At 41.0% G+C, this 23934-nt stretch overlaps 1 protein-coding gene and 1 long non-coding RNA gene across 3 annotated transcripts in view; one reads left to right on the plus strand and one right to left on the minus strand.

Moving 5' to 3' along the window:
• The window catches only part of LOC131130988 (ankyrin repeat and BTB/POZ domain-containing protein 2-like), a 50924-nt gene extending 30086 nt beyond the window's left edge, over positions 1-20838 (plus strand). Inside the window, exons 2-5 of the mRNA XM_058075226.1 lie at positions 3243-3392; positions 8137-8347; positions 15663-15815; positions 20392-20838. Of these exons, the coding sequence (XP_057931209.1) occupies positions 3243-3392; positions 8137-8347; positions 15663-15815; positions 20392-20521 (644 nt within the window). The 3' untranslated portion in view covers positions 20522-20838. The remainder of the gene's footprint in view (positions 1-3242; positions 3393-8136; positions 8348-15662; positions 15816-20391) is intronic.
• On the minus strand, positions 13951-20591 carry LOC131130989 (uncharacterized). 2 transcript variants are annotated; one of them, XR_009130130.1, is made up of 4 exons: positions 19590-20591; positions 19162-19324; positions 18969-19081; positions 13951-15794 (listed from the first exon to the last, which is right to left on the minus strand). It is a non-coding gene; the product is annotated as an uncharacterized LOC131130989 (long non-coding RNA). The 2 variants fall into 2 exon arrangements; XR_009130129.1 differs by having other exon boundaries at positions 13952-15794; positions 19594-20580.
• Positions 20839-23934: the final 3096 nt, after the last annotated feature.

A 23934-nucleotide genomic window follows, 5' to 3' on the forward strand; every position in this document is an offset into this window, starting at 1 on the left:
TTGAGAACAGTGGACTGTTTTATCAGAGCTTTTATTGTCGAAAATCGGAACCAAAGCAAAGTTTATTCATTGTTCTGTTTACCTGATGCGGCCCAGCCTCGCCCAGACCCTAGCTCCAGTGGCCCCCTGTTAAATTGAGTTTGAGACCCCTGCTCTAGCATCAATATGGATTTCATGAACTAAGTAATGTACTGATTCAGGTTTTGATATTGAATAGAGTATTTGAGTGGGGTGTCACAGTGTGAATCCATAAAAAAAAAAATCTCCCACAGAAGACTCCCATAGACATGTTTGCAAGTAACCGGGTTCTTCAATCTCTCTGTGTTTGTGAGTTCCTGAGTTCTAGGGGGTGTGAGGTGATAGACAGGAACAGGAAGTGGAAAGTAGAGTTGATTTGAGGCAAGGAGCAGATCTGTTTTCCAAACGGTTAATATACTAAGACAAATGCACTTACTTGTACAATAAATGCCTGGTTTCTCTTTCAATTTAAACAGTGGCAGCAGGGGTAAGTGAAAACGTTAACAGTCGAATACCCACCACCTTGTAAGTTTTGAACGACTCAGTCAATATTCAACCGCCTCGGCACTGTAGCTCGATTTATGCTTGCAATTACATTTACACTCACAGTTGACCTATCTTTTATAGAGCAATAAAGACATGCGTTAATGCGTGGGGTGCAGTTGACACCATGTTGCTGCTTAAGTCTGCAACCGTTGTTTGATGACTGTGCAATGATATAGCAGGTTGTGTTTGGATTAGGTCATAAAACCAAATGAACCATAAAAATGAACACATCCGAGAGGTGGTTCAAGCAAATAAGTTCAGGAGAAACTCTTCTCGCAATTCAACACAAGACACTTTGCAATAGTCTTGTTGAATAATGCTGCTTGTTTACAAATATGGCTGATATCATAGCTTACAATGGGATCAGCTTGGTCCTATTCATGCTCTGTTAGCCATGTATCTTTGGTAATGGTAATGGTAATGGTAATGGTTTTATTTCATTTGAACATGCATCAGATTACAATTGAATGCATCACATAATCAGTTCACAGTTCCACATGTCCAAAAGGAGTAGGAAGAAGCAAAGCTTATTAAATCCTACCCTTCCATCTGGTACTTTTACAATCAGTAACTGTTACATTTGTTCACTTCCTGCTTTCATAATATAATTAAAAAGTTTTTTTAATTTTAATTTTTTTAGTTTTATTTGACAAGGTGATATGAGCATCCAATGCCACAATGGGTACCATAGTAAGTGTCAATATAGTGATATATATAGTACATCATGAAAGGTTCAAGACTCTTCATTCTTGTATTTAGCAAACATCAACTGCTTGTATTGTTTCTTGAATTGGCTCATCGTTGTGCATTGTTTGATTTCCTTACTCAATCCATTCCATAGTTTGATTCCACATACTGAAATGCTATGGCTTTTTAACGTAGTCCTCGCATATAAGTGTTTCAAATATAGTTCTTCCCTGAGATCATATTTCTCTTGCATTTTTCAAGAGATATCTACTGACCTTGGTGCATGCTTGCGACTGACAAGGTCGGAACTATTTTTCAAATGTGCTGCAAACAATCCTTCAGAACTTCATTGCATTGTAATCTTACCATGATATTTTGTGTGCCTAATTTTGTACAACGAAACCCGTCTAACAACGGTTCATACTATTTTAATTCAGTTTAGTGGGAGCAGCCATCAGTAAATCTAATTTAGACATGTAGGTAATCCATACTCCACATAACGTAGTTTAAAATATGTTTTTACACAGACTCATATATTCGCTTTGTTGGGGGCGGCATGGCTTGGGGGTCCATGGTTCCATATAGGAAATCCCACACGAGACCAACCCATTTTAGCATAGCCATGCAATGGAGAATTATATTGAATTATTTTCTTTCCTTCCAATGCCATGAATTCTACGTCTCAGCTCTTGAGAACCAGTCATTTCCCACCACTGGGTCACAGTAGGTAAAGTGGAGGCTTTTAGGGAGCTTTACAAAGAAATCCCCAACTAAAGCTCCTTCTTATAATTAATAACTTGTTTGCAGGTTGTTTTGTAAAAACAGGAACAAACTCCAAATCCCATGTATTTCCTGGTTCTACTATATGGAGGAAAAACATCAGTAGTGGTTGTTGGGGGCTGGCAATCATCAAACCTTTGTTTGTATTGACCGTTCCTATTTCCTGTAGTCACACAGGCTGTGAAAAGTTGTTCATGATTTAGTTAGTGTCTAATCACCACTCTAAATTCATTGTGATGTTGTGTCAATGGTTTTAATTGCCATTATATAAAATGCATGATCATGTGAAGTATAGGGTAATAATAACTGCAAAAGCAATCTTCACTCGCTAAATGTACTGCAAAAAAGGTCAGTAAGGATAATTCATAATGCCGCCTACAGAGAACATACTAACTCCTTATTTCTAAAATCACAAATACTTCAACTTGCTGATATAGTTCATCTTCAAACAGCTAAAATAATGCATAAGGTTAAAAACCAGTTACTATGGTACCCATTATGTCATTGGATGCTCATATCACCTCATACTTCGGTACGAGGTACATTATTAAAAAACAAAAAAATAAATAAAAAAAAACTATTATGGAAAGCAGGAAGTGAACAAATGTAACAGATACTGATTGTAAAAGTACCAGATGGAGGGGTAGGATTTATGACCTCATACTTTGGTAGGTAACAAAAAAAAATAAATAAAAATAAAAATAAAAATAAAAATAAAAATAAAAATAAAAATAAAAATAAAAATAAAAATAAAAATAAAAATAAAAATAAAAATAAAAATAAAAATAAAAGCTATATTATGAAAGCAGGAAGTGAACAAATGTAACAGTTACTGATTGTAAAAGTACCAGATGGAGGGGTAGGATTTAATAAGCTTTGCTTCTTCCTACTCCTTTTGGACATGTGGAACTGTGAACTGATTATGGGATGCATTCAATTGTAATCTGATGCATGTTCAAATGAAATAAAACCATTACCATTACCATTACCAAGTCACCACTGGCTGCCTACCGGTAGTTTATGTTCCCGATCATAACTCACTTTTTTATTTGGCCTCATTACCATCGATTACATGTAACACGTTTACACATTTACTCGGTAAATACAACCAACAATTGTTCTCCACAGGCAATGCTGGGACTTGTTTGCGATCCTCACCAACATTATATGTCTGCTATAAATTCCTTTCTCCCTGTTTTTCGTTCCCGTAGGTGTCTTGTCCCTGCCGGCCCATTTCAGTCCTTATACAGAGAATCAACAGACTTCTGTGGACTGCAGGGAGGATGCCTATGCCCAACTGGAGCTCAGGACGCTGGAACAGTCCCTGCTGGCTACCTGTGTGGGCAGCATCTCCGAACTCAGTAAGTCATGTAACACACTTACTTCAGTGTAGCTAAATATAATAGTGTTGTGAAACAGGTGACAATATCTGACGTGCTATTTCATCTCTCAAATACTGAAGTTGACAAAGGGTGAACTTCAGAAAGGATGGAGAATCTTTTATGTGACAGAAATGGAGTCAGTTTTTCTGTTTTTGTACTGCATTTTGATTGAAATGCACATCAAAATGTTGCACTTATGGACCAGCTAGTGTGTTTTTTATTATAGAGCTGCAAACGTGACCCCATTTTCATATTTTCCAATACATTTACATGGTAGTGTCATGAATCATGATGCAATTACGTTTCTTTTTTTGTATAAACAAGCAAGGGTGCATGATGGTATTGACCTCTCAACCTTCCCTTCCACCTAATTCTTTCCTGGCGCCCTCCCATTTGAATAGATTTCCCCTATTTTCCCTGTATTTTAAATTTAATGGAAAAACAAGAGTAGACATTTGTTAAAAAATATGACGTAAATAGCAGAATTGTTTGTATTTTCCATAGAAATGTTTGACAGGCATGCACCAAGCATCATACATCATTCATATACATGCCACTATAATATAGTTGCTACCCGAGTGTGTTATGTCAGTACAGTATAGGTCAGGGGTGGGCAAACTACGGCCCGGGGGCCACATCCGGCCTGCCAAGTGTTTGAATACGGCCCGCCCAATCTTTCCAAAGTATTTCATTTAAACTCAACATACAACCTGGCATCATGGCCTGAGCCAACCTTTTGATGGTTTTATCAATTTCGTTTTTTGACATGGTCTGTTGTTTACAAAGTGCTCCTGAAAAAAGGGACACAAGCACATAATAATAATAATAATAATAATTAAAATATATAATTATTATTAGATTATTATAATTATTATTAGAAATATTATGATTATTATAATTATTATATTAATGCTAATTATTATATTAATGCTAATTATTATATTAATTATATATAATATTATTGTTATATTTGCATATTTTACATAATAATATAATAATTATTATTTTTATTTTATTGTAATTATTATAATATTTTATTATTTGTAAAATATTTAAATATAAATATAAAATAATAAATAATAATAGCAGATTGCATGACAATTTTACAGATACAATAATACCAGGTGGACTGTTACGTGTAAAATATATAGTCTGCACCCCCCCCCCCTGGTATAGGTCATAACATAATACAGTAAACCTCGGATATATCGGATTCAATTGTTCCCACTGGTTTTGTCCGATATATGCGAAATCCGTTATATGCGTATACCGGAAAATGTCCGTTTTACGCATATATCGGATTTATATCCGGTATATGCGTAAATCGGATTTTATCCGTTATAAAAAGGCACTTCCTTGACTATGTTTCCAATGTACCTGGACGCGCAGGCAACGCTGCAAACGCTGCAAATGACGTCGTATAGCGGCCTGTCACGATTCGGCGAATCGGAGCGCCACGATGCGGCCATCCGATACATGCGAGGGAAATTTAATGGAAATGCATTGGAACGGGACTGGAGATTTTATCCGAAATAGGCGAAATCCGTTATAAAAAATCTGATATATGCAATGAATTTTTATTGGAAATGCATTACAGAAAAATTGGTTCTTTTTTTATCTGTCCGTTGTGAGCGAATTTCCGATATATCCGAGTCCGATATATCCGAGGTTTACTGTATATACAATATTTACTCTACTTCACATGACAGTAATGGAAAACTGGGTTCAATCCAGTTCATTGAAAGATCGATTTCAAAGGTCATCAGCAAAGGAGTAGAAGAGCGTTGTGGACACGGTGGATGAATGAGGTTTAGGTCCGAGTAAAGGATGGAAAGACTGTTGTGACAAGGGTAAGAGGAATAGGTTTGGTGCTAGTGCTATATACGTTTCCTCTTTCCAAGGGAGCAAACACTTTGCCATTTGTTCCCTCGAACACAAGACCACGTTCATACACCACCGTCGTTAGCTGGTCGTTAAGAAAGTGAACGCACACTCTCTCACACAGACGCACTCTTTCTCCCACTTTGCTCAGTGGACTCTTTGTGCCACATTGCCCCAGTGGTATGAATCCGAGCTGGTCTGGGCAGGGCTGGCATGCTTCACACTCTTTCGCGCCTACAAACACAAACAGACACACACAGGCAATGTGTTCGCTGATATCCAACACACGAGCAAAACACAGAGGGCTTGGCACTCTGATGTGAGGCCAAGGAGACCATACAGGAGCGTCTGTACTTGGCTGCTCAGTCCTCTTGGATCTTTACAGAGGACTTGGCAAGACACACGGACACACGGCATACTTGAACAGGATGAATATTGAATGGAACGCTACTAAATATTTTAGCAAAATATGCAAAACTGATACTGAAAAGTGAAAAGTTGAATATTTTGGCCAGTTGTAGTCCTCGATCCAACTATGGTGCACTTGTGTGATAGGGTGCAATCATTTTTCTTTATGACTTTTTAAATAAATAAAAAACAACAAGAAACCATTCTCAAAAGGAACCCTAAAAAGCAATCTTAGAGATGTAGTATTTCATTTTGGTGTTTCGCCCCTGACAGCTAGTTCAGGCCTCAGGGCTCAATATGGGTTGTAAAACCAGGCAAAGACTCAATCTTAGGCGAGGATTCCTCGGAGACCTCCTGGGTGGACTGCTGTTAGCGGTTAACACAAAGGAGGCCCTTCAGCTTTAAGTGGGGTCTGTTTAAGGAGAGCCAACCCTATCTAACCCAAACTCTTTAATGCACACACACACACACACACACAAACTGGCCAAAACCCCCAAGCCTCAACCCCTGCACTGCCCCAGTCATGCTAATCCGGTTAGAAATTAACCCTGCGGTAATCACACTAAATGAGTGCTATATGATACCAAGTTCAGCTTGGCCTGTTTCACTCTCCCTTGTTCTTTTCTACCCACAACACCCCCTTCTCGACACACACACACACACACACAAACACACACAAACACACACCCTTCCTGTGATGACTGATAGTCCATTCATTGCTCTTTACATTTGGGACAAATATGGTCATGCAAATGCTCTCCCAATGCCCCGCAATTCCCCTTTTGAATAATTCTGTTTAGTTTGGCACTAAATTGGTCCAAATGTGAACAGTGTTTTTATTGTTTTATTTTATTTTATTGTTTTTATTGCTCTATGCACACTTTGAGTGTGAACTTATTACAACACCATCGTTGGTAATGGTAATGGTAATGGTTTTATTTCAGTTGAACATGCATCAGATTACAATTGAGTGCATCCCATAATCGGTTCACAGTTCCACATGTCCAAAAGGAGTAGGAAGAAGCAAAGCTTATTAAATCCTACCCCTCCATCTGGTACTTTTACAATCAGTAACTGTTACATTTGTTCACTTCCTGCTTTCATAATATAGTTCACGTTTTTTGTTGTTGTTTTTTTTTTGTTTTTTTTTTTGTTGTTTTACTTCCCACAAATTGTAAAGTTTTACCCGTGCGTAATCCCAGCAATTTTTCAAAAGCCGTCCCTTTTTGATAATTTTGACTGATTTTTCAAGGCACACAGATTATGGTGTTCTAGGGCACTCATCTGTCATCGGAAAAAAAACATTAGTTTCTACATATTTCTGTTCTCTAGTAATAAGTTACATTTGTTCTTTTCTTTTGTTTTTTTTAAAATAATGTACCTCGTACTGAAGTAGTGGGAATATTTTTTTTCATTTTTTTTAAACAAAACGTCAACATTAATACAAACAAACTAAAAACAAAAAGGAGGCACTGGACATACACAGTATACAATTTAGTTATTTCACATTCTTTGTCATGGTGCAATTTGAGTCATTTCCTTGGTTTCTGTCTGAACAATGTCCATTTCACCCATTTTTCTCAACACATGTTTTCTTCAGTCCTCAATCCATGTGTTAATAGTTCCATATCATGTATTGTGTTCATTACACAAAGCCAGTCCTCCAGTACCAGGGGTCTTGGATTAAGCCATTTTTTTGGTAATGGCTTTTTTACATGCTACCAACATGATTTTATGTAAATATAAATATATCTTCCCTTAACACAAAGTCTCCCAGATACAATGTCTCGCATGAAAAAGTCACACTGTAACCCAAAATCCGAAGGTTTTACAGGCCCTCTTCCAAAAATCGGTGATATTTGGGCATAACCAAAACACATGTGAATGGTTAACATTGACTGTACCACACTGACGCCAACATGGCTGGGTAACTTTAAGATATTTTTGTTTAATTTCTGGTGTAATGAAAAAAAAATCAGATTATATTCTTCCAGCAATGCTCCCTCCATACCCGAGATGAAGTGGGAATATTTTTATAATCAACAGTGATACTTAGTACATACCGTACACATGAATATACTTTTATGCATTGACACAGCTAATAGACATTTAACTGTATCATGTTTTATTGGTACTGTTGATCTGTTATCTGTTAAGGTATTACCAACTTCAGTAGTTGATTTAGAATCGGCATCTGGCTGTGTTTACCGATAATGACACCGCTAATGACAGATACCATAGATAAGTGCCGGAGTGTTAAATGTAAGTGGTTTAGGAAAAGGGGAATTCCGGTTAAATTGGAATCCTGCAGAGTTTACATTAAGCACCAGATCTCTTGTTATTTGTTTTTAAGATTTGTGTAAGGGGTCTGACTACAGGCCGGTGTCGATACTTTTCTCAGCACGGGAATCATTTGATGTCATTTTTTTTCCAGGTGACCTGGTATCCCGTGCCATGCACCACATGCAGCGTCTGAGCTCAGTGCGTCCAGGTTTGAGTCCAGCTCGCCATGCACGCCCACAGCAGCCTGTGTCCTGGTCACCTGACGCCCTCCACACCCTCTATTACTTCCTGCGATGCCCGCAAATGGAGTCCATGGAGAATCCCAACTTAGATCCCCCACGCATGGCGCTAAGCAAAGAGAGGTAAGAGTCATGCATGAACGCATGAGATATGAAAGGGGACCCATTATGCTCATTTTCAGCTCTTTGTATTGAGTTGTGCACTTCTATAGAGCAGCTACACATAATAACCCACACATAAAGCTTTCTAGATCTTCCAGATTCTGCACTTCCTGGCATCGTTTAACACAAGAATACGACATTTATAGGTCAGAAAAAGCCTAAAAAAATAACAAGTCACTTTTAAGGTTCTGTACAAACTTGTATGACAGAATTTAGAATCACCTTTTGACTGGTTGGTCATGTTTGTCAACTGTCTTTGTTAATGCATGCAATACCACATATGTATTTATACAATGTTATTTTTTGATGATGCAACTGCACACTGATGGATGACACTTTTAGAGCAGCTTTAAAAAGCCATAAAAAGAGCCACAATGCATTTCATAAGAGCTGAAATTTACGTGCACTTTCACTTTTCACTTGTGGTATAGGTTAGATCAGGGGTGGGCAAACTACGGCCCGGGGGCCACATCCGGCCCGCCAAGTGTTTGAATACGGCCCGCCCAATCTTTCCAAAGTATTTCATTTAAACTCAACATACAACCTGGCATCATGGCCTGAGCCAACCTTTTGATGGTTGTATCAATTTCGTTGTTTGACATGGTCTGTTGTTTACAAAGTGCTCCTGAAAAAAGAGACACAAGCACATAATAATAATAAAAATTAAAATAATAATTATTATATTATTATAACTATTATGATTATTATATTTATTATATTAATGCTAATTATTATATTAATTATATATAATAATATTGTTATATTTGCATATTTTTACATAATAATAATATAATAATTATTATTCTAATTTTGTTTTAATTATTATAATATTTTATTATTTTTAAAATATTTAAATATAAATATAAAATAATAAATAATAATAGCAGATTGCATGACAATTTTACAGATACAATAATACCAGGTGGACTGTTACGTGTAAAATATATAGTCTGCCCCCCCCCTCCCCCCACCCCCACCCCACCCCCCCGGAAATTTTGTTATATCAATGCGGCCCGCGAGTCAAAAAGTTTGCCCACCCCTGGGTTAGATGTTTCATCTCCCTGTTTTAGTCGGGAACTGATATTTTGCTGAACCTTTTTTTTGTGATGAAATACGGGAGTCTAATCTTTCTTTTGGTATAGTTACCATATTTAAATAACCATATAACACAATATTCTGTGTACCAAAACTGGAACCATAGGCCACAAAGGTTTTATCGCGCCTCACCTTTTCTCAACATTGTTCTCGTGTGAAATACACACTTCAAAAAAAGTGTTCTGTGTGCAAATTACAGGTAAGCAAGAACCTCCAGGTGTTAATGTTGATGTAACAGCAGAGGGAACTACGCCTCAGAAGGAGATTTAGGCCAAAGACGGCTGGTTTTAAGGATTTTAGGAGGGCGCTAATAGCATATAATTCTGTTAGGAGCGCCTCAGATCTTATTTTGGTTGTGGAATAACCTGATAATTTCTTATTTGCTGTCCTGGGAGGTTTTTTTTTTTGGTGTCATTTGTCCTGTTCAAGCTAAAACAACGATGTTTTGGTAATGATTTAAGGTAAAATGACTTTATTACTGACAACTGAATGTGTGTTATAAAGTATGTGTGACACGCTTTCATTATAACAAAGAAAAATGATAAATGCACTACTGCAGTGGTCCCCAAACTAAGGCCCGGGGGTCGGACACGGCCCACTTCCACATTTGTCCGGGCCCCCTGAACAATAAAGCATGATAACCAAATGGTAACCTATTGTGACGTGACTACAACCACACTTTTGCCCCAGTCATAGAACATAAACAAACATACGACCCTGACCCTGGCCCCCTTCAGAGGAAAGAAAAGTCATGTGGCCCTCACTGGAAAAAGTTTGGGGACCCCTGCACTACTGTCTAAGATTAAATACGATGTTGTTTTAGAGTGGTTTAGAGAATATGTCATTAAATCATTTGAAAAACCAGCTGATTTCCACACACACACATTTAAAGATGACCCAAGTCCTCATTAGTATCAAAGGTAATATAGCAGCAAATAAACACCCGTCCTTTACTTCTACTTTTACTGGCAGGTTCTAGCAAGTGTTCAGGTGTTTTTAATGTTGCGTGTATATCAGCTACAGGAAGTGATTGTACTTTGTGCCGTCCGTGACATTCACTTCACACATTTTAGTACCTGTAAATGACAGCGGGGCCCAGGTGAGGGGGTGTGGGCAGTGCAAGACTGGTTGTGATTACAATTACAGTCCTAGCGCCTGGTAATGATACAGACGTCTCCCCTTCAGCGGGCCTCACCATTTGCTCTTGTTGAAGTCAGCGGTTCCCCAAGATGGAATCTTGGGTGGAAAACCCCCAAAGCCACAAATCTGTGTGGGCCACGCCATCAAGTATTAGTAGACCATCTGAGCAGACTAATTGCAGTATCTTCAAAGCAATGCTAGATACTTTTGGAGTACTGGAATGCCATTGACTTGCCAATGTTTTTTTTTTTTCTGTGCATGCCCATATCTTTGTTGCGCACATGCTACCAGACCACGCTTGTATCAGGATTGAAAGTACGATTCCCTCCAAAACGGATTGGTAATTCTCTAGCATGCACTTGCTCAGCAGCGATAAATAAATTTAGAACTATGATGTTTGATGACAATCACAGATTATGCAAATTATACCCGGGTACCATCCAAAACTACCCTGATATGGGAAGTAGTACACATTGATGACCTCACCTATTCCAAATAAGGCACCCATTGTCTTTGATTTAACTGAATCCACACTGAATGCACTCCTATAGAGCAGCTACACATAATAACCCGCACATAAAGCTTTCTAGATCTTCCAGAATGTGCACATCCTTGTGCAGCGTTTACATGAAATTGCTGTTGTTATATCACAAATTAGCATATTTTCTTTCATTCATTCATTCATTTTCTATCGCTTTTTCCTCACGAGGGTTGCGTCGGGTGCTGGAGCCTATCCCAGCTGTCTTCGGGCGAGAGGCGGGGTACACCCTGGACTGGTGGCCAGCCAATCACAGGGCACATATAGACAAACAACCATTCACACTCACATTCATACCTATGGACCAGTCACCAGAGATGGCCGAGAGTGGAATCAAACCCGGGTCTCCTAGCTGTGTGGCCTGTGCACTAACCACTCGACCACCGTGTAGCACAAATATCCAAAATTTTGTTGTAGACAAACAACCATTCACACTCACATTCATACCTATGGACAATTTGGAGTCGCTAATTAACCTAGCATGTTTTTGGAATGTGGGAGGAAACCGGAGTATCCGGAGAAAACCCACAAACTCCACACAGAGATGGCCGAGAGTGGAATTGAACCCTGGTCTCCTAGCTGTGAGGTCTGTACGCTAACCACTAGACCACCGTGCCGCCCGCATATTTCCTCACCTACAATAAATGTAGTGTTTTAGTTTAACATCAGATCATCTTACACACCTTCTATGGAGTCTTTATTAGAGCAATCAGACCCTAGATCAGTCAGTACCTTGACCAAAGTCTGTCCCCTTAACTTCAGAGTGCTGTGGACATATAAGTGTTCCATGGTTCCCCCCTTTGGGGAAAAATATCGGAACTTTCCCAACAACCCGAAGAGAATTAGTAGACTGTCAAAGCTCATGATGAAGAAGGCGGCGTGACTCGGAGATAATATTTCTGTGTGTGACTATGTATAAACAAGTGTGTGAAAGTTTGTCTTTACAAGCCCGTGTGTGTGTGTCTATCCTGCTGTTTCAGATCTCTCAGCTAGTCATAAGAACTATCTGGTTTCAGTGCTAACAGACGTACAGGCTTTGATGTTGTAACGACTTGGACAGAGCTCAGGTTTGTGTTTCAGGCTGAGGGGCATAACCCAGACGTTAGGGTCAGATGGGACGTGTAAAGAGGTGTCCCGATACTATGTACCAGGCACGGAGTCTGGTAGTGTTGAAGAGATTATGCATTGAATGCATTCACACGCGTGCACACGCATGTTTGCACACGCAGTTCGGTTCCAAATGTGAAAATTGTAAATAGATCATAGCGGTATATTTGGAAATAAATGTGTATTTCCATGCGAAACAACCACGTTACACCCGCAAACGTAATAACTGCCCACAAATGTAATACAAATCTGCAGCTTTGAATGTAATAATCCCGCAAATGTAATAAATTTACCACAAATGTAATAAAATTTGCCTACTGCAAACGTGATACTGAATTTCCTGCAAATGTAACAACAACAAAATATCATTATTTTGCTTCATATTACATTTGTGGGAAGTTATTACATTTACAGATTTTCACTTTCCCACATATGTAATAATTTCCTAAATTCAGTATTACGTTTGCAGTAGGCACATTTTTTTATTTATTACATTTTTGCGGGGATTATTTGCGGGATTATTACATTCAAAGCTGCAGATTTGTATTACGTTTGTGGTTTATTACATTTATGGGCAGTTATTATGTTTGCGGGTGTAACAAAGCATCTGTTTGTGTTGTTTATGGTAGTTTTATATATTTTGGTTAAGTACATATGGCTCCATTTGTGTCAAAGTGAAAGTATATTTGATGTTCTACTGTTCTATGTTCTACTGCTGATTACTAGAGAACAGAAAAATGTAGAAACTAATGTTTTTTTTTCTGATGACAGATGAGTGCCCTAGAACACCATAATCTGTGTGCCTTGAAAAATCAATCAAAATCATAAAAAAGGGACGGCTTTTAAAAAATTGCTGTGATTACGCACGGGTAAAACTTAACAATTTGTGGGAAGTTAAAAAAAAAAACAAAAAAAAACTTAAACTGTATTATGGAAAGCAGGAAGTGAACAAATGTAACAGTTACTGATTGTAAAAGTACCAGATGGAGGGGTAGGATTTAATAAGCTTTGCTTCTTCCTACTCCTTTTGGACATGTGGAACTGGGAACTGATTATGTGATGCATTCAATTGTAATCTGATGCATGTTCAAATGAAATAAAACCATTACCATTACCATTACAATAAAGTGTAAAAAATGACAGAAGTTAATGAGGAGCGAACCTACCTAACAATAACCACTACTCATTATTTCTTAGTACCTCAGCAACTACTCTTTAGTACCTCATTAGTTCTTCATTCATGTACCAGTGTATGTTTGTGTACCGTATTGTAAAGTGAGACCTAAGCAAGAATGAAGAACATTAAACTGCCGGGATGCCCTGAGGCCATCAGGAAAACGGACACTTTGGCGCAAATGCGTGTTGAGAGGAGGTACGCCATTAAGAGCAGTCTGTTCTTCATCCACTCCAAGAAACACGGCTTTCTTATCACTCTACACCCCTGGCGTTAGAACCAAAATGACCACCCAGTCCCTTTTCTTAATTTAGACATACTACACCTGCCACCTCAACATTTCCCCAGCACTCAACCCCCCCGCCCCTGCAGGCAGCCATCAAGCCCATCTTTTTATGATCTTCTTGTCTGCTTGTTTAACATCCCAGAACTTTAAACAGCTAAATAGGAGACCTTTAAGGCTTTAAATGCACCATAATGTTTGCGTGTAGGGAGACTTCAGCAAGGTTATGTTAGATATGTTGGATATAGGGGTGTTTATTGGTAAGAATCTGGCGATACAATACGTATCACGATACAATATATCACGATACTGCTAACAAGGCGATATTTTTTTTTCTTGTAGTTAAAGATTATTTCCTGGAAAAAACTGAATTACACCAGCAATATGCACTTACTAAACACATTTTTATTCCATTAGAACAGTATGTTATGCTGTATCACAAACTCTCCTCTGTAAAAAAAACTTAAAGTGTAGCATTTGGATAAATAAAGCTTTAACATCCAGCTTTAAATTTACCAAAAAAAAAACCAACATAAAAAACAAATAAATAAAATTATGTCTTAAGATCCTGCTCAAATGTTCACATTCTATTAGCTGGGAAAAAATGCAGCTAAATAATAATAATAGCTAAATAATAATAATAATAATAATAATAATAATAATAATAGCTAAATAGCGAAATCTGCAGATTTGAATGTAATAATCCCACAAATGTAATACATTTCCCACAAACGTAATAAAATTTGCCTACTGCAAACATACTGAATACTGAATTTCCTGCAAATTTAATAGTTATTAAATTTAATAGTTATTTGCAGGAAATTCAGTATTCAGGAAATTATTACATATGTGGGAAAGTGAAAATCTGTAAATGTAATAACTTCCCACAAATGTAATCTGAGACAAAATAATGTGGTTTGTTGTTGTTGTTTGTTCTTTCTTCTTTGAATGAGGGCAAATGTGTAGATGTAATTTTGAGGATTTTAACAAGATAATTCTTTTTTTTTTCTTTTTTTGTGGAAGAAATATTATTCAAATAGTATAATTTGAATACATTAAAGGATTCTTTAATTATGAAATTATAATTTATTTTAAATTAAATTTAAATTATTGTGATAATTGCAATGTTAATATGTAATAAAATTATTATTACTATTATTATTATTATTATTATTATTATATTTTATTATTTCTTTTGATTATTTCTTCCGCATACACACACAAAATCACACATACATTAATATACTGTAACTAAAACGCACAAACAAAATGTAATAATTTCAGTAAATTCAGTAATACGTTTGCAGTGAGTAAATTTTATTATGTTTGTGGGAAATTTATTAAATTTGCGGGATTATTACATTCAAAGCTGCAGATTTGTATTACGTTTGTGGGCAGTTATTAATGAGCACGGAGCTGATTTTTCAATCACAGTCAGCATGGGCACATTCCGTAACGCACGTTCCCACTGATGTTTATTCTTGGACTTCTCGGAGATGAAAGCCGCTTTCTTCTACCAACATTTTCGTTTCATTCAATTTGTCGGTCACTTCTGTTGTTAGCGTTTTAGTTCTTTTTTTAGTTGCCGTTTTCTCTTGTCCTTCCACACTAACGTTCACCTTTTATGTACATAGAACTACAGCACCGTACAGGAAGGAGTCTACATTTACGGTTAACTGACTGACGTGAGTGTGAGTGTGAGTGTGTGTATGGGAGAGAATACAAGCAGTAATAAGTGAGTCACGGTTCAGGGGAAGAGCTGCCAGACACACACACGTCATATTTGATGACAGTTTACATGAGTTTGCTTTAAATGTGACTGAATCATGCAACATATCAGCAAATCCTCCCCGAGCATCACGTCTGACACGGAGACATGATACAACTGGTCCAAGTTGCAGAGTAAGCCGGAATTCTTCCTCCTTTTTTCCATCCGCAGGCCATTCCTGTTGCTGCCGCCTCTGATGGAGTGGATCAGAGTGGCCATAGTTCACGCTGAACATCGCAAGAGTCTGCTGGTGGACACGGATGATGTCAGACAGACGGCCAGGCTGCTTCTTCCTGGACTGGACTGTGAACCCAGACAGCTTAAGTACGTGTGAGCACACATCGTGTCTACCAGGCTGTGGAATGTCTGCTTTACACTTGAGGTCACGTGAGGTTCCATGGTTACATGTCCTACTTATCAAAACATTCACAAATAACATCAGAACTGGTTTAAAACACCATCTTTAGACTAAACAAAGATGCTTATGCACATTTATTGTTGATAATTCATTAATAATTTTTTATTATTCATAATTATTCATAATAAATAAGCCCCTCTACCGGCCCAAACGCAAAACTTTAAATTATTCCATCTATCTATCTATCTATCTATCTATCTATCCATCTATCCATCCATCCATCCATCCATCCATCTATCCATCCATCTATCCATTTGTCTGTCGGTCCATCCATATCTATCTACCCATCCATCCATCCATCCATCCATCCATCCATCCATCCATCCATCCATCCACCCACCCACCCATCCATCTATCTATCTATCTATCTATCTATCTATCTATCTATCTATCTATCTATCTACAGTGAAGAAAATAAGTATTTGAACACCCTGCTATTTTGCTATTTCTCCCACTTAGAAATCATGGAGGGGTCTGAAATTTTCATCGTAGGTGCATGTCCACTGTGAGAGAGATAAACTAAAAAGAAAAATCCAGAAATCACAATGCATGATTTTTTAACAATTTATTTGTGTGATACAGCTGCAAATAAGTATTTGAACACCTGTGTATCATCTAGAATTCTGACCCTGAAAGACCTGTTAGTCTGCCCATTAGAAGTCCACCTGCACTCCATGTATCATCCTGAATCAGATGCACCTGTTTGAGGTCGTTAGCTGCATAAAGACACCTGTCCACCCCATACAATCAGTAAGACTTTAACTTGTAACATGGCGAAGACCAAAGAGCTGTCCAAAGACACCAGAGACAAAATTGTACACCTCCACAAGGCTGGAAAGGGCTACGGAGCAATTACCAAGCAGCTTGGTGAAAAAAGGTCCACTGTTGGAGCTATCATTAGAAAATGGAAGAAGCTAAACATGACGGTCAATCTCAATCGGAGTGGAGCCCCATGCAAGATATCACCTCGTGGGGTCTCAATGATTCTAAGAAAGGTGAGGAATCAGCCCAGAACTACACGACAGGACTTGGTCAATGACCTGAAAAGAGCTGGGACCACCGTTTCCAAGGTTACTGTAGGTAATACACTAAGACGTCATGATGTGAAATCATGCATGGCACGAAAGGTTCCCCTGCTTAAACCAGCACATGTCAAGGCCCGTCTTAAGTTTGCATATGACCATTTGGATGATACAGAGGAGTCATGGGAGAAAGTTTTATGGTCAGATGAGACCAAAATAGAACTTTTTGGTCATAATTCCAATAAGCGTGTTTGGAGGAAGAAGAATGAAGAGTACAATCCGAAGAACACCATCCCTACTGTGAAGCATGGGGGTGGTAGCATCATGCTTTGGGGGTGTTTTTCTGCACATGGGACAGGACGAGTGCACTGCATTAAAGAGAGGATGACTGGGGCCGTGTATTGTGAGATTTTGGGGAACAACCTCCTTCCCTCTGTCAGAGCATTGAAGATGGGTCGTGGCTGGGTCTTCCAACACGACAACGACCCGAAGCACACAGCCAGGAAAACCAAGGAGTGGCTCCGTAAGAAGCATATCAAGGTTCTAGCATGGCCCAGCCAGTCTCCAGACCTGAACCCAATCGAAAATCTTTGGAGGGAGCTCAAACTCCGTGTTTCTCAGCGACAGCCCAGAAACCTGACTGATCTAGAGAAGATCTGTGTGGAGGAGTGGGCCAAGATCCCTCCTGCAGTGTGTGCAAACCTGGTGAAAAACTACAGGAAACGTTTGACCTCTGTAATAGCAAACAAAGGCTACTGTACCAAATATTAACATTCATTTTCTCAGGTGTTCAAATACTTATTTGCAGCTGTATCACACAAATCAATTGTTAAAAAATCATGCATTGTGATTTCTGGATTTTTCTTTTTAGTTTATCTCTCTCACAGTGGACATGCACCTACGATGAAAATTTCAGACCCCTCCATGATTTCTAAGTGGGAGAAATAGCAAAATAGCAGGGTGTTCAAATACTTATTTTCTTCACTGTAATACATATACTTAATTTTGAATACACAAATATGCTACAATAACATCAGAACATAAAGTCATTGTACCTTGGAAAAAAGAATGAATATTGTGTATGGCTTCCATGAGCTTGGAGGACTGCATCCTTACGTCTTGGCAATGACTCAAATAACTCATCTGGAATGGCCAAGAAAGCAGTCTTGCAGGACTCCCAGAGTTCATCAGGATTTTTCGGCTTCATCTTCCAAGCCTCCTCCTTCATCAACAACCAACAGCCTGAAATATCAAGAAATTCTCGCTGCCCATTACATTCCAAACCACAAGAAAGGGCAAATTCTGCTTCCTTCTCATACTTCAGCCTCCACATCCAAGTTCCTGAAAGCCAAGAAGGTCAAGGTGCTCCAGGATTGGCCAGCCCAGTCGCCAGACATGAACATTATTGAGCGTGTCTGGGGTAAGATGAAGGAGGAGGCTTGGAAGATGAAGCCGAAAAATCCTGATGAAGTCTGGGAGTCCTGCAAGACTGCTTTCTTGGCCATTCCAGATGAGTTATTTGAGTCATTGCCAAGATGTATGGATGCAGTCCTCCAAGCTCATGGAAGCCATACACAATATTAATTCTTTTTGCAAGGTACAATGACTTTATGTTCTGATGTTATTGTAGCATATTTGTGTATTCAAAATTAAGTATATGTATTATTTCTACATGTTTTTGTATGCGACAAGACTTTTGTCCAAGCAAAATCTGACCTTTATGTCCTAATTAAATGATAAAACTCAATGAATGGTACAAAACTTTATTTTGATATAAAAAGCATCATCTAGAGGGCTTTGCCTTTCATATAAGTCATTTCTGATTCCAATTGAGCAACTACAAGTCAAGTTATTATTTGTTGTTCCTACAACTTGGATAAGCGACAAGACTTTTGTCAGGGACTGTATGTCCACAAAATGACGGCCTCGGCTTCAGCTCGTCAACTTCGACATCGTTTATGTACTGTGTATTGTCCTATTGTCGGAGCGAAACGCCACTATTCGTGCTTCAACGTGACTTGAAACTTTGATACTGACCTTGTAGCATTGCTTGTGTGGCGTCAGAGTTAGATGGCAACTCCGGTGTTCTCCGTCAGGGTGTTGGAACGCCGACTCGATGCCGAATGAGGTTGGCGCCAATGAAAACGATGCTGTTGAAAGACAAACAGTTTACTTGGGCACATTTTCACGGTCGTGGCGGTGTTAACTGTCAGTATTTTCAGCCCCATACCGTGGTAAGGGGCGGCCTGATTTCGTCAGGGAAAGAAAGACGGTTGCCTGCTGCTTCCCGGCAACTTTCTTTTTCGACTACCCAGCAACGAGAGAACACACGAGATCCCCGCACTTCCTGGTTCACGCTCAACCCGGCCGACAATAGCTGGCCAAACACATGCCTGTAACAGTGTTGAAAAGTAGAAAAAAACAAAGCGATACACATGTTACATATTCTCAAGCATTTTCAATATATTCTCAAGCATTTTCGATAAAAAGTTTCAAAAATCACGTCTATTAGTTTTACAAACAGTAGTCGATGAATGTCCAACGGAGGTACGACTATGGCCTAGCATTTTAGCTTGAACATATACATCGTCGGTTGTTTTAACACGGCACCGATGTTGCAGCGTTTTTGACATCTCAAAACATGAAATAAACACGTACTTACGGCATTCCCTGTAGAATACTTGAGCTTGGCTGCAAACAGATTGACACAGCGTGATTGGGATGGTCGGCGCCATGTTCCGGACGAAACCAGGAAGTGCAAACAGGAAGTTTCAGCGCGGATGTGACGTCGTGTTTCACAATGATTTTACACACTATAACAAGAGAAATAATACTTTCAAAGTACTTAAATACTTTCTAATACTTTCCTGAAGCACCTTGGGCACCGTTCGTAGGGTGCTGTGAAAAAAGAGTTTTTATTTGATTAGTTGTATTTCACGTAACGTCATCGCTGACTGGCGGATCAGTACGGTGGCCTGTGACGGACATACATAGATGAAGTTGACTGTATTTGGGACTGACAAGTGTATGTTGAGAGCACACAAATGACACATGATACAAATAACATAGCCAAGATTGACATAAAAATAATTTTTAAGGAGAAGAAATGAAAGAATTGAGGCCCTTAATTGACATCCTCCCTCGCCCGTATCATAATCAGCAGTTCCTTGTCCTCTTCATAATGTAGAGTCGATAGGCGCACATCCCAGCGTGCTTTGCGGGACTGTCTATGAAAGAAATATCTGTTAAATTACTTGTTTTAAGCCACGTAAATAGGTTATTCTTGCACACGACTATCCAAGTCTGTTGTAGATATATATAGAATAGATATATTGTGTTGATGTTTGATGGGGTTTTTTCATGACACCCTAACCCTAAACGTTATGATGGGCAATCATATACTGTGTTTTCTCAACGGTGAATTTGTGGCTAAAGTAAGCTTTGTCTTACTCTGCTGAAGATGGCGGCGGCGGCGGCGGCGGCGGCGGCGACGACTAGAGAGCATAATGAAGACGGCGACGACGGCGACTACAGAGCATTATGAAGACGGCGGCGACGGCGACGGTGACGGCGACGAGAGAGCATTATGAAGACGGCGGCCGCCGGCGACCAAAGAGCATTATTAAGGCGGCGGCCGCCGGCGACCAAAGAGCATTATTAAGGCGGCGGCCGCCGGCGACTAAAGAGTATTATTAAGGCGGCGGCCGCCGGCGACTAAAGAGCATTATTAAGGCGGCGGCCGCCGGCGAGCAGTCTGCAGCGGCCGGCGAGAAACGGAACCTGGGGCGGCGCCGGGTGGCGGCCGCCGGTGTCCGCGGGGCCGCCGCCGAAGCGGGGCCGCCGAAGCGGGGCTCGGGCCGAGGCGGGGCCGCCGCCGGAGCGGGGCTCGGGCCGAGGCGGGGCCGCCGCCGGAGCGGGGCTCGGGCCGAGGCGGGGCCGCCGCCGGAGCGGGGCTCGGGCCGAGGCGGGGCCGCCGCCGGAGCGGGGCTCGGGCCGAGGCGGGGCCGCCGGAGCGGGGCTCGGGCCGAGGCGGGGCCGCCCATGCGGGGCTCGGGCCGAGGCGGGGCCGCCCATGCGGGGCTCGGGCCGAGGCGGGGCCGCCGCGGGAGCGGGGCCCGGGCCGAGGCGGGGCCGCCGCGGGAGCGGGGCCCGGGCCGAGGCGGGGCCGCCGCGGGAGCGGGGCCCGGGCCGAGGCGGGGCCGCCGCGGGGGCGGGGCCCGGGCGGGGGCGGGGCCCGGGCGGGGGCGGGGCCGCCGCGGGGGCGGCCTGGACCGAGGCGTGAGGCGTGGCTTGGCCGCCGGGTAGGCGTGGCTTGAGCCGTCTCGGGACCCCAGCGAGGGCGGGGCCGCCGGTGGCAGCGGGGCCGTGAGCGTGTGGGATCCTCGGGGCGTGGCCGGTGCAGCTGGGCGCCAGGCCACAAGCAATTTCATCAACCCAAACTGCAAAGTTGCGTCACATTGAATGGCAAGGTCTTAACATCCTTGCAGACCTTCTACCACAAAAGGCTGACAAATACTATAGGTAGCCCTGCGACTGTAGTGTCCTTTATAGGAGTCTATTTTACTATTTTCTTGTCATTTCGTGTAACTTACAACCTTTGTGTGACTATGTATTCGTATATGTTCAAACTTTACATTCCATGAGATAAAACTGAACCTTTCTGTCAATGGGCTGACATGGAATTGCCTTTTGTAATCAAAATCGTTATTCCTTTTGTCCACTACAGGACGCCATAGTGATGAATACAAATAAAGCTTTGATGCTGTCAAAACATTATGGCTGACTCAACTGGCTGTGTCTCATTGTAGTGTGTGCATCGGCATGTCCTACTGAAAAAAAATTTAACAATTTAGCTCACAATGGCCAGTTCCCTTTAAGGAATAAACTTTTACAACACATGAGATTTAACTGGACACTTACATACAATATCCAACTGATAATTTATGTTGGCACACAGGTGAAGAGAAGAAATTAACTGCAAAAGACAGTACAGAAGCATAGTTATACAAACATCAGAACTTTGCCAGGTGAAACAACATTTCCCGGGTTAATCAGGACCTGTTGACATGAAAACACCATTGAAAATACTCCATTTCTTCAAATCGACTGACCTAATGCTAAAATATAAGAATTCCATCACACCGACCGCTATGGTTAAGACAGACAGCCATCATCATGGCAATCGGAATGATTTCTTGTATCTTTAATGGTTGCTAATCCCTCAACTCAACAATCTACCAACTGGAAATGAATGAATGTTTGTAACCTCTGGCCACCTCTGATGGAACAAACTGTCTAGTCTGACTGCCTATAGGGGCGGAGTTCAACTTGTTCCATCATCGTTGAGATGGAAGACCGATGGAGTAGGAGGAGTTGCTTGGGAAGGTAAAAACACTGTCAGATAGGGTGATGAGTCTGAGGATGAAAAATTAAGGTGCGCTGTTCAATGTTGTTAGCGGGTATGTCCCATGAGCGGGATGGGAGTTGGAGGAAAAAGAGAAAAACTGCCTGGACGCCGATGAAGTCTTACAGAGCATTCCTGGAAGGGAAGGAGTTGTCATCGGGGCAACCTTGAATGGACCTGTTTGTGCAGGACATACAGATGATGAAGAGGTGATGGGCAGGTTAGCTATTCGGGAGAGGAACGCAGAAGGACAGATGGTGGTGGACTTTGCCAAAAGGATGGAAATGGCTGTAGTGAATGCTTTCTTCCGGAAGAGAGAAGAATATAGCGTGACCTGTAAGAGCGGGGGTAGGAGTCCACGGGTAGACTACATCTTGTGTAGACGCTGTCATCTGAAGGAGATCGTGACTGCAAAGTAGTGGGAGGTCAAAGTGTAGCCAGACGGCATAAGACGGTGGTGTGTAGAAGAACCCTCACGGTGAGGAAGACCGAGAGGGCAAAGGCAGAGCAGATGACCAAATGCTCAAATCTGAAACAAAAGTGTTATAGGACTTTTAGGCAGAAATTGAGACACGCTCTGGATGGTCGGGAGGTGCTTCCTGGATGACTGGACCATGAATGAGGAGGTGCGGGACTGTATACGGCCAAAAAGGTTACCTAAGAACAAGTGGGACATGGAGAGGACTGAAGAGAGTAGAGGGGGAGTACAGAGAGATGAATGCTAAGGTGAAAGTAGAGGTAGGAAAGCCAAAACAAGAGGTCTATGATGACTCCTACGCTAGCTTGAACAGTAAGGAGGGAGAGATGGATCCCTACAGGTTGGCGAGGCAGAGAGACGGACACGGGAAGGGCGTGCGGCAGGTTAGAGTGGTCAAGGATAGGAATGGAAGTGTACTGACAGATGCCGGTTATGGGTTGGGAGGATGGACAAAAAAAATTTCAAAAGTCGATGAATGAGGAAAACAAGAAAGAAGGAAGAGTAGAAGAGGTATCTGCTGTGGACCTGGAAGTACCAAACATTGGTAAAGAGGAAGTGAGAAAAAAGAGATGAAGAGTAGGAAGGCACCAGATGGTAGTTATGGCATAGACTACTTGAAGCTAGGCTAAGGGCAGAGGTCACCATGTGGGAGCAGCAGTAGGGTTTCATGCCAAAAAATAAAAAAGAGTACTACAGATGCTGTATTGCTTTGAGAATGTTCATAGAGAAGTACAGAGAAGGTCGGAGGGAGCTGCATTGTGTCTTTGGAAATCTGGAGGGGGAAACATCAGAGGCCACGCACTCCTGCATCCAAAGACACAATTATGCATTGCGCTCATCAAACACCTTTGCCGCTACACCCCCACCCCACCCCCGGTGCAGATATGAGGATGCTGACGTTCTCGTTGGGATGGATAGGATCGTGAACAAGTTCATCTGAAAGACATTACATGTTAGAGACCTTGGACATAAAGTCAGAGAGGACAGACTGAGATGGTTGGGACAGAGAGAGTAGAGATAGTCAATATATCGGTAGAAGGATTCTGCCGGGTAGGAGGCGTACAGGAAGGCCAAAGAGGAGCTTTATGGATGTAGTGAAGGAGGACATGAGGGTAGCGGGT

Source organism: Doryrhamphus excisus, chromosome 6 (assembly GCF_030265055.1).
Source record: "Doryrhamphus excisus isolate RoL2022-K1 chromosome 6, RoL_Dexc_1.0, whole genome shotgun sequence".
Lineage (NCBI taxonomy): Eukaryota > Metazoa > Chordata > Actinopteri > Syngnathiformes > Syngnathidae > Doryrhamphus > Doryrhamphus excisus.